The 12,557-nt window shown below is 28.8% G+C and overlaps 1 protein-coding gene across 1 annotated transcript; it reads left to right on the forward strand.

Moving 5' to 3' along the window:
• The first annotated feature begins 8,430 nt into the window (after positions 1–8,430).
• LOC125818575 (tyramine N-feruloyltransferase 4/11-like) lies at positions 8,431–9,192 on the forward strand. Its single transcript, XM_049498072.1, has one exon. The coding sequence runs from the start codon at positions 8,449–8,451 to the stop codon at positions 9,190–9,192; it is 744 nt and encodes a 247-aa protein (XP_049354029.1). The 5' UTR covers positions 8,431–8,448.
• The last annotated feature ends 3,365 nt before the right edge of the window (positions 9,193–12,557 follow it).

The raw sequence follows: 12,557 nt of genomic DNA on the forward strand, positions 1-12,557 counted from the left end.
TTAGTTTGTTTTTTTTTTTCAATTCTAGTGATTATAGTTGATTGTTAGTTAGTATATTATTGTTTTAGTTTGTTGGGTTGTGTTATTGTTAATTTGATTTGATTATTGTTAGTTAGGTAGAGAATTGGAGATTTTTTATTTTAGGATTTTCTTTTAAATTGAGCATTTTTTAAATTAGGTATTGTAATTAGTGAATGAATTAGGGTTTTTTGATTTTAGGACTAGTTTGAACTTGAGAATATGTAATTTGATTGTGAATTGATATTTTTTTAAAATTTGATTGATATATTGTTACTTAGTAAAGTGTTACTTTGAAGTTAGAAATTAGTAATTGAAGTATATATGATGAATGTTTGAATGCCATGACTATATAGTGATGATTGTTTGAATGTCATGAATATATATTGATCGATGAGGTTTTTTTTTAATTAGAATTTGAATATATAACTAATTGTTGAATTAGAAGTTTATATATAACTAGCTATGAACTTTAATTTAGAACTTGAACTTGGAACTTGAATATAACTAATTAATTCTTGGATTAGAATTTTATATATAGCTAATTTTAGAAATTTGATAGGAATTATTAAATTTAATTAGAACTTGAATTTTTGTAGGATTTTAGAACTTTAATTAGATTGTGAACTTTAGAAATCTTGAATTATTGTATGATTTTAGAACTTTAGGTTGTGAACTTTAGAAATCTTGAATTATTGTATGATTTTAGAACTTAAAGTTGTGAACTTTAGAGAACTTGAATTTTTGTAGGATTTTAGAACTTTATAAGGTTGTGATCATTAGAAATCTTGAATTATTGTAGGATTTTAGAACTTTAAGTTGTGAACTTTAGAGAACTTGAATTTTTGTAATATTTTAGAACTTTAGGTTGTGAAACGTTAGAAATCTTGAATTATTGTAGAATATTAGAATTTAAGTTGTGAATTTTAGAGAACTTGAATTTTTGTAGTATTTTAGAACTTTTAGTTGTGAACTTTTGAGAACTTGAATTATTGTAGGATTTTAGAATTTTAGGTTGTGAACTTTAGAAATCTTGAATTATTGTTGGATTTTAGATCTTAAAGTTGTGAACTTTAGAGAACTTGAATTTTTGTAGGATTTTAGAACTTTATAAGGTTGTGAGCGTTAGAAATCTTGAATTATTGTAGGATTTTAGAACTTTAAGTTGTAAGATTTAGAGAACTTGAATTTTTGTAGGATGTTAGAACTTTAAGTTGTGAACTTTAGAGAACTTGAATTTTTATAAGAACTTTAGGTTATGAAACGTTAGAAATCTTGAATTATTGTAGAATTTTAGAACTTTAAGTTGTGAATTTTAGAGAACTTGAATCTTTGTAGGATTTTAGAATTTTAAGTTGTGATTTTTAGAGAACTTGAATTATTGTAGGATTTTAGAATTTTAGGTTGTGAACTTTAGAAATCTTGAATTATTGTAGGATTTTAGAACTTAAATTTGTGAACTTTAGAGAACTTGAATTTTTGTAGGATTTTAGAACTTTATAAGGTTGTGAGCGTTAGAAATCTTGAATTATTGTAGGATTTTAGAACTTTAAGTTGTGAACTTTAGAGAACTTGAATTTTTGTAGGATTTTAGAACTTTAGGTTGTGAAACGTTAGTAATCTTGAATTATAGTAGTATATTAGAACTTCAAGTTGTGAATTTTAGAGAACTTGAATTTTTGTAGGATTTTAGAATTTTAAGTAGTGAACTTTAGAGAACTTGAATTTTTGTAGGATTTTAGAGCTTTAGGTTGTGAACTTTAGAAATCTTGAATTATTGTAGGATTTTAGAACTTTAGGTTGTGAACTTTAGAAATCTTGAATTATTGTGGAATTTTAGAACTTTAGGTTGTGAACTTTAGAAATCTTGAATTATTGTAGGATTTTAAACTTTAGGTCGTGAACTTTAGGAATCTTGATTTATAGAATTTATGAACTAATTATTAGGTTGAACTTTAGAAATCTTGATAAAATGTAGTCTTTATGAACTATTTGTAATTTTGAAACGAATTTTGACGGACTTTATAAGTCTTTATATTGTAATTTAGATATTTTTGAATGTTAATTTAAGTTTGTGGTTTTATATTTTGTGTAGCTTCTTTATAATATTTTGTGTTTGATTGGAGCTGAATTGAATTGAATTGAGTTGAATTGCTATTGCAGGTTGGCCAGTTTCTGCTGCCAAAAAATTTGCAGAAAAAGTGACGGACAAGGTGGTTTTGTCCGTCGCTTTTTTAGATTTTATTTTTTTAAAACCCAGAAAAGAGACGGACAAGGTCCTTTAGTCCGTCGCTTTTTTTAATTTTATTTTTTTAAAATCCAGAAAAGCGAAGGACAGGGTCCTTTAGTTCGTCGCTTTTCTGAATTTTTCAAAATTTTATTTCCAAAAAGCGACGGACGGTGTCTCATTGTCTGTCGCTTTTCAAGATTCTAAAAAAAATTAAAAATTAATTAAAGCGACGGACTTCGTCTCTTTTTAATTAAAAAATAAAAAAATAAAAAAAGCAATAAACGACATCGCATTCTTAAAAAAAAATATTTTTTTTTAAAAAAAAGCGACAATGTCCGTCGCTTTTGACCAAAATGTTGAGTTGTATCATAGACATGCACATTTATTAGGATTGTCGTTGTCTTAAATCATTCAACAAATTTATGTGATTAACTTGGTTTCCATTTAACAGAAACACTTGTTTCCATGCATCTTGGTCAATATTGATGGATTTCCATTACCTTTAATTTCAAGCCACATATATGTAATCCATACATATGATTTTTATCAATATTGGTGAAATTGTCAACATTTATCTTTGGAAGAATTTTCAATTCCTTCGCAGATGTTAACATTTGTATGATATTTTGCATGATCCTATGCTGTGCACCCACTTGCAATTGTTTCTTCTCGATATTTCACCTTTGTTGAAAATTCATGAATTATTTGTGAAATTTAACTATTAATAATGGGCCCTGTCGGTTGAGTTTAGGATTTTTTTTCCCCTTCCTATGTGGATAAATAAAATCTTATTAGGATCAATTCATTTTAGCCCATAAGCTCAATAATATGTGGTATATATATAAGGCATATTTAGGTCTTTTTTTTAGAAACACAAGAGAGAAAAATCAAGAGAGAGCCGTTTTAGAGATTGAGAGAAAGGGAGAAAAATCTCGTCTTTGCTTCAGGAAATTTTCTGCTCAGGCAGTTCTCTTCTAACAGAGTTTGCTGCTCCGTTAACCGTTGGATTGTGCTCAAATTTGAACTGGCTGTTGGATCGTGCTCAAATTTGAACTGGGAGTTCTCAGCATCTAGTTATTCAATTCAACACTGGAGATCAAATTTTGTTGTCTGTAGCTTCTGATTTTGGGGCGTGAACAATAGCTCGTTTTTTTGGTGAAATCTCTCCTTTAATTCTCTAGTTTTGGTGCAATCTTGTTTTGTTGACGCTCATTGTTTGGCACTTGTTTTGTGGCCAATTTTGGAGAACAATATTGTAACTCTTGGTGTTTATAGTGAAGCTTTTGGTCCTTACTGTCCATTCTTCGTATTGCTTGATTTAGTTTGTCTTCTCTTCGTTCAAATTGAAAGGAAAAGTTTAGATTTGAGTATTATTCCTCTGTTATCCTATCGGGCATTCTTGTGAATGTCTTGCCTTACCCAACACTGCCCTAGTCAAATCTTTCTCTTCGCACCTCAGATCAACAAGATCAAGAGGAAGGGCTGCTTGTCAAGCTGGCCTATATACAACTATAAGAAATTTCTTTCTATATCCAACTTAATTCTCCACTATAAATAACCATTATTATACTAAGTATTCCCACACAATATCCCATTTTAAACCTTTTATCTGAAACCTCATTCCCCTCAAATTTAACTAAATAATTTCCCATGGCTCCTGCTACTCAACAACCAACTCCATCTGAAACAACATGCATCCATGCATCATCCGAATCCAATAATGACAATGTTACCATCACTCGAAAGATATATACAAGAGTTTGTCTCGCTACAAAGTCTGATCTGTCTCATATATACCAATTGTTTTACCAAATACATGTATACCATAACTATACTCATTTATACAAAGCTACTGAGTCCTCCTTAGCTAACTTGCTAATGTACTTTTAATATTAAAATTATTTTATAGAGAGAAACTAGTTTAAAGATCTATTACAAAAAAATAAATTAAATTTTTATTTTATTAAAATAAAATGTTCATATTCAAATTTTCAATCAATACTATACATTTTTTTTGAAAGGTACAAATCTTTAATTGTTATGTTTTTTCTTTTTTCCTAATCTTACAAAACTATTATTATTGCCTTTCTCTTGTTTTCTAATTTTGTAAAGTAATACGTAAAATAATAAATAAAATAATAATACGCAAACGGAAAATAAAATATAAAATTTATTATATAAAAATAAAAAATAAAATTATTAAATGGAACTTAACCAAACATATTAGGTATGCTAATTAAGTAATAATATATATATATATAGGGACATTTTAGTCTTGAAAAAAATAATTTTCTTTTGCTTTTTTTTAAGCAGAAATTTTTAGCTTCTTCACAATAACAGAAAAAACTGATTCTTCTTCTATTTAAAAGCACTTTTACAGGTTTGTCAAACACCAACTTTTTAAAAAAAAAGTGTGTTTTTGTTAAAATAAGTGTTTCTGGGCTCCCAACAACAATGTCAAATAGGTTCTTAATCAGTGTTAGATAATCACCAAATTATTAAAATATAAAAAAATAGATTTTTTATCAAATCAAATCATCATCTTTATTACAAAATTTCCTTCTTCATTTATTAGCATCACTATTTTCGATTTCTAAAAGTGATTTCTAATTTTAGGAAAGAGAAAACTACTAAATCAAGTTGAAAAAGGAAGAAGAAATAATGGAATAATATTGCAAGAAACAATCCAATAATATTACTTGTCAAAATTCAATATGTGTAAACTGTGAAAATTTTAATTTAGTAAATGTTTTTGAAGTTTTTGTAGAGAATAGCAGAAGAAAAGTGTAATCCGGGAAGTCTTCTGCTAGCCCAAGATCGTTAACTAAGATCGAAAGATTCAACTAAAGAAGAGAAAACTAGAAAGGAGAACTTGTTTATGGAAGAATACTCTTTTATTTGGGTTGTTTTTTGGTTACTTTACAAATGCCTAATGCCACCCCTATTTATACTTGTATAGGGATGCTTCTAGAAATTATTCTAGATACTTGTACAAGAAAAATCTAGATATCCTTATCTTCTGACTATGTAACAAGAACCTAGATATTTCTATACTTTACTTACTATACATATCTAATTATCTAGAACCTCTAGATTTTTCTTAAGTATAAATATAAAAGATATTTACTCTACAAAAATCTAGAAAGTTCTATTAAATATCTTAGATATTTTTTGTACCTCCAAAAAATCAACTTTAATTTTTCACAGTCCTCCTTAAAGTGATTTTTTTGAAAACTAGCCCACACTTGTCATGGAAGAGCTCAAACGAAGCTTTGAGCCACATTTTGGTGAAAATCTCGACAGTTTCTTTCGAACTCCTCTTGCTTCTTCAAATGATAAAGATTCTTCATCGTCAGTTAATCCATGTAGATTATCTCCTTGTTGAGTTCTCAGACTCCCCCTTTCTCTTAACTTCTCGGTAATTATTTTATCTAGAGAAACACTATCAATTTCTTGTAAAGTCTCAACACCAACACATGATAACTACCATATTCTTTTATCATTTCCTCGATAGATTTTTTGGCAGCTTTAGAACTTTCAAAAAACATATTATTTGTCTTTGAGACTTCAATATCAGCTTCTTCCTCTATTTGATATTCATCATCTCCATTTGCTTCTAATATTTGATCAAAGCCAAAGACTGACCTTGATATGGCTGACGATTGTTCAGAGAATTCAATTTCCCATACATCTTCCTCAATACTTTCTCCATAAAGGATACCATCAACATATATAGCTTTAAATACTGCTTGTTCAGAATTTATTTTCTTGATTTGTTCGATATATAGAAGCTACCATATCACCAGTATGCATATCTTTAATAGTTTCTTGCTTCATACTGATAACATCAACATTTTTCTTCTCCACGTGATCGATTGCATTATATTCTGAATCCTCGATCAAGTCTTCTTCAAGGTTGATGGAAATCATAACATCTATTGCTCGAGCCTCAACAACTCAACAATTTCCCAGTCTTCTTCTTCTTTAGCAACTTTTTGAGCTATATTGCTCTCTTTGACTCAGCAATATATTCTTATGAGTTCTATTTCACCACAACGATAACATCTGAGAGGCTTTTACCATAATAGTAGAAGACTCTTCCTTCTTTCCAAGCAAGCTTGAATCATCTGAGGATCGAGAGTGCAACATATCTCTTGATTTTCCTTTGAAGTTTCTCTTGTCGACTACAAGAGCATCTCCTTCTCTATATTTGACAAACACACTAGCCAACTGCTTCGCTAGTAATTCCTGTGACGACAACAAAATTTTAAATTTCTTCAAGGATGGTTGTTGAGCCAATCCTTGAATTGACGTCACAAATGAAATATATTCATGTTTTAACACATGAATGACTATTTTTTTCATTCGTGCTTCAGAAATAGCCTCTTTCGGATTCAACAAAAATATCTCAGAACATAAGTTTTTAATCTTCAAAAAATACTCAGCGATAGAAAGGTTACCTTGAGTGGTGTTAGCCAATTCATTCTCTAATATCTGCAGCCGAGATTCATTCTTCTTGTTGAACAAATGATTGAGGGTCCTCCATACTTCATGAGCTGATTTACACTTTATAATATGATCGAATAAATCGGAGGAGATTGTCCTCTTTAGAATGAACTCCGCCTTCACATTAATCTGCTTCTATTTCTTGTACTTATTTTCCGGTCCGTCAACAGGAGAACTTGTGTTACTCCCATTCATAATATCCCACAAATCCTCGCCCACAAGGTATGATTCCATACATGTTTTTCATACCTTATAATTGGACTGATTCAACAACTCCATCCCAAGTCCATTAACATGACCGCTAAAATCCATATAGACAAACCAGTTGAGTCTACCTCTAATCCGATCTTGAAATAACATCAACAAGCCAATCTACAACTATAGCTCTGATACCATGTAGAGAATAGCAGAAGAAAAGTGTAATTGGAGAACCCTTCAAGATCGTTAATTAAGATCGGAAGATTCAACTAAGAAAGAGAAAGCTAGAAAGGAGAACTTGTTTGTGGAAGAAGACTCTTTTATTTGGGTTGTTTTTTGGTTACTTTACAAATGTCTAATGCCACCCCTATTTATACTTGTATAGGGATGCTTTTAGAAATTATTCTAAATATTTCTACAAGAAAAATCTATATATTCTTATCTTCTAACTATGTAACAAGAACCTAGATATTTCTATACTTTACTATAAATATCTAGAACCTCTAGATTTTTCTTAAGTATAAATATCAAAGATATTTACTCTACAAAATTCTAGAAAGTTCTACTAAATATTTTAGATATTTTTTGTACCTCCAAAAAATCAACTTTAAATTTTCACAGTTTTACTTGTCAAAATTTTAAACTCCAACAATACTATATATAAACCGGGGTTGTTAAGTCCAACTTCATTTTTATTATTATTAAGGACTATTTATTTCGTCTAAGTTTATATGAAGTAGTTTACTGTATATCAATTTACGAAATAAGGGGAAACTTTAAAATGTTTCAAAACTACCTTAAAAAGAGTATATCTTTATGAACTTTTTTCGCGAAACAATTGAGATCCACCATAAGTAAAATGTTGATAGCATTATTAAATTTTACGTGTCATTATTCGTGGACTAACTAAAAATCAAAACGTGTCATATAAATTCAAACAGAAATAGTTAATTACTATTCCCTCCATTCACTTTTTTTGTGACTGTTTGACTTAACATACCCATTAAGAAAATAAAATAAAATAATTATATATATATATATATATATTACCAAACTATTCTTATTAAATGATACTTAGTATTGAGTCTTGAAATAATGATTTGAAAAATAGATATTTAATGGTGAGGGTAAAATATATAAAAAATTTTTTATCTTTTCTTAATAAGTCAAAAGAAATAAATAAAAACAAAAATCTATTATAAAATAAAGGATAAGTGGAAAGTAGTATCAACAACATAAAATTGGTGGCCAAAGGCCAAACCAATTACATCAATGACTCGACCCTATAGAACGCACGTCAGAGTTGACCTCCACCAACCGTTTTTTATTGTTGAAAAATCCACTAATCTCACTAGCAAATAAATGAATTTTAAAAAGAGACAACTTAATTCTCCACTATAAATAACCATTATGATACTAAAGTATTTCCACACAATATCCCATTACTAGTCCTTTCAACATTTCCTTTATCTCCAAATTTAACTAAATACTTTCCCATGGCTCCTGCTACTCAACAACCAACTCCATCTCCATCTGAAATAATAACCACCGATGCATCATCGGAAAACAACAACGTTACCATCACTGGAAAGATATACACACGAGTTCGTCTTGCTACGAAATCTGATCTATCTCATATATACCAATTGTTTTACCAAATCCATGAATACCATAATTACACTCATTTATACAAAGCTACTGAGTCCTCCTTAGAGGGCTTGCTTTTTAAAGAAAATCCTCTTCCACTTTTCTACGGGCCATCCGTACTTCTACTTGAAGTCTCTCCAACACCTTTTAACGAACCCACAAATGAAGGGTTCAAGCCTGTCCTTACAACGTTCGACCTTAAATTCCCTGTCGTTGAAGGACAAGTTGAGGAGTTCCGATCAAAATATGATGATAAGAGTGATGCTTACATTGCAGGATATGCTTTCTTTTACGCTAATTATTCATGTTTCAATGACAAGCCTGGATTTTATTTTGAGAGTCTTTACTTCAGAGAGAGTTATAGAAAGTTGGGAATGGGGAAATTGTTGTTTGGAACAGTTTCGTCCATTGCTGCCAACAATGGGTTCGTATCGGTGGATGGAATAATCGCAGTTTGGAATAAGAAGTCATATGATTTTTACATAAATATGGGAGTTGAAGTTTTTGATGAGTTTAGGTATGGAAAATTGCATGGAGAAAATCTTCAAAAGTATGCTGATAATAAGGGGAAAATGGAGGAAGAGAGCTGTTAGTTTTTTTTTTAATTGCTTTAGTTGTCTAGTTTATCAAGTTCTTGGTATTTGCTTTTTAAAAAAACAGTTGTATTATCTTTGTGGTTGAAAAATATTAAATCGATAATGTATTATATTATTGTACTGTATTTATATATAATAAAACTATTATATTCGGTGTAATTTTTTATATGATAGACCTCCCAAGAAGATTACGTGACATAATCTTATCTCTATCTTGCTATGTACATGAAAATGTATTTATAAATTTCATGTTCCGTTAAACACCATAGTATAAATGAAACCAAGAAAGTAAGCCCTCTTCATTTTCAAAATAAGTATAGTGCTTTTTACCTTTTCATTTTGTTTCAAAATATGTATTGTTATATATAATTAAGAAGAACTATTTTTTTCGTCCAAAATTACTCTTTTGTTAATACAGGGAGGTATACATCATTAAAGAACTTTTTTTAATCTTCAAGACATTTACTAAAGGTAAGATAGTATAATACTTATTATTTATTAAAAGTAGGATAATTTTTTTTTAAACACGCAAAAATTACAAAAATGAAAATAGAATGAGGCGGCAAAGAACAAGATTAATTTTAATCTGCTAAAATCACAATTTTTTTGTTGTAGCATCCATACTCTTTAAGTCTTACCTTACTACGTTTTACTTTCCCGCCATCATTTGTATAAGTATTTATATAAAATGATTCTTCGAAAGAAATCACATTTTATAACGACTAGAAATATAAAATATGTCTTGAGAAGAATTCCTGAAAACACTTATTTTTATGGATAATTAAGAGTGAAAAGGGAGAAAACATTTTTTTTGTTGTTGTTATTTTTCAAATTTTTGAAAATTCTGAAATATCAACTTGAAGTTGAATTTTGAATTTTTTAACCAAACTTGATTCATAAAGTTCAATTCCAAAAAAATAAAAATAAAAATCATGGCTTAACCCGCCTTCTTTCTTTATCCACTTTAATTTGATCTAGGCTAAAATAATACTACAAAGTTCTATTTACATGCCTTCCTTGTCAACTAACGTGAAAAAAAATAAAAGGGAAAAAAAGGTAAATAGACACGGTTAGATTTTAGGGGAAACTACGTACGTAAATGGACCGTAAAATATAAATTAATTATAATTTTGTAGCGTAATCCAAATTAATTCAACAAATACTCATTCACCAAAATAACTAATATCCCATATCCCCTTTAGTTTAGGCCAAATTTCCCTTTAGCTTTCGGCCCCCTTTAAATTTAGGCAAATTGTCACTTGCTTCAATTAATATTAGAAAAGAAAAGTAGGGGAGCTCGAAAGTGGAAAGGAGATAGCTGTATTTCGTTTGTTTCTGGGATAGGATTTACTAAGTTTTGGACTTCACTGATTAGGAGATGTATAAGTTTATTCCTTTGCAATTTTTAGAAAATAAGTACAAATTTAATTTTGAAGATAAAATTGGTTTCCCCACCTTTCTGATGAAATACAACACAACTAGGCCATAACTTATTAATATAAAAAAAAAAAGTACCAATTTAAGGGGAATCTATATATTCCGTCTAATTAAAACTATATTCCTAGTATCCAATGTTTGTTTTGACATCACTAATCGAATTTGTGCTTAATAAAACTATAGGATAATCGAATGATACATTATATTAAAGTTTTCATTTTGGGCTTAGGGGGATAAATCAACTACAAGTCAAAAGTTCATCTTGAATGGTAGTAAGCTATCAACAAGTTTTAGAAGCAAGTTATAAGATAATAGATATATTTCATTCTCTTATTTCCGGATGTATCACTATCATTGTCATCTTTCGAGTTCTCCTAATTCATTACCTTTTAACCAGTACAAAAACTACAAAAATGTATGTGTTATATAATATTATGATCTAACTGTTATTTGTAATTCTTACATGATGTTTTAAAAAATATTGAAAATCAATTTGAATCGTACCAATACAAAAAAAAACGAATATGATGAGACGGTTACAAAAAGTTTATTCCTTGTTAACGAAATAAAATAATCAAAAAAATTATATGTTAATTATGACATAATTTTTTAATAGGAAAAATCTTTTTGGCCAGAAAATTTGGCCAGAATGGTAAAATAATATATTTCACACTATTTTATTTTATCTTTTTGAACATTTTTACCCTTTTAACTTTAATACTTTTTAATTAAAAAATGAATAAAAGATCAGTTTATTTTAAAATAAAAAGGATATTATAGACTTTTAAATTTTCTAGTCATTTAGCATTACCCTTTTTAAAAATAACTAGTTCAACGGTACAATTGACACTCCTACTAAAATTGTCGTTGTCTTAAAATGTTCAACAAATTTGCGTGATTGATTATCTATGAGATAAGTTTTAAAAACACACCTAAACTATACTTTTTTTTTTAGTTTCATACCTAAACTATTGAGAGTGTGAGTTTCATACCTAAACTATCACTTTTTAGTTTAAGAAACACACATCTCTCTTTTATACCACTCTCATCATAGTGTGTGTAATACACTCTCTCTTTTATTTTAAAAAAATTGTCACATCACACTCCACATGGACAAAACATTCAACTTTGACAAAAATTAAAAAATTATTATCCAAAAAAATAATATTTCGTTTATAAATAAAATGTAAAATATTTTTCTTACCACACTCCATCACTTCCTCTCACCCCTCCCCCACCCCCCCTCCCCTGCATTTTTTTAAGTTTTTTTTTTTTTTTACTTCATCTTCCTCTCCCCCCCCAAAAAAACTAATTTGGATATTATTTTATTTTTAAAAAAAAAACAATTCTACCCACCCCACCTAACTCTCCGCTTACAAATTTTTTTCTCATTTTGTGTTAGATATATACATATCGAAAATATTTTTTATTTGCCGCCGCAAGATATTTTTTAATCTTTTACTTATTTATGTTATATTCGGTACACTAGTAGAATTTTTTTCTAAAAATATACGTACGTACATATCTAACACAAAGTGAGAAAAATGTAAAAAAAAAAAGCCAAAAATTAGGAGTGGAAGGTTAAATAGGATGAGGTAGAATTATTTTATTTTAAAAAATAAAACAATATCAAATTTTTTTTTTGGGGGTGGAGAAGGGGGGGGGTGAGTGCGTGGCTTTTTTTTTGGAGGGGGAGGGTGAAGTATGAATTTTTTTTAAAAAAATTTTAGAAGATTTTTTTTTCAAAAAAATGGATGGGGGATTATGGGGGGGGGGGGGGGTACGTGGAGGAAGTGGATAAGAAAAATAATTTAAATTTTATTTTTTTAAAAAAAAAATGAATAGTAACACTTTAATTATTAATTTTTAATTAATATTAATAGTTTATTATATAATAGTGTGATATATTTGGACTTCTTATATAT

This window comes from Solanum verrucosum, unplaced genomic scaffold, assembly GCF_900185275.1.
Source record: "Solanum verrucosum unplaced genomic scaffold, falcon-dt-bn FXZP01000363.1, whole genome shotgun sequence".
Classification (NCBI taxonomy): domain Eukaryota; kingdom Viridiplantae; phylum Streptophyta; class Magnoliopsida; order Solanales; family Solanaceae; genus Solanum; species Solanum verrucosum.

Coding starts and splice junctions, on each gene's coding strand:
- LOC125818575 (XM_049498072.1), top strand. CDS start 8,449: ATGGCTCCTGCTACTCAACAACCAACTCCATCTCCATCTGAAATAATA.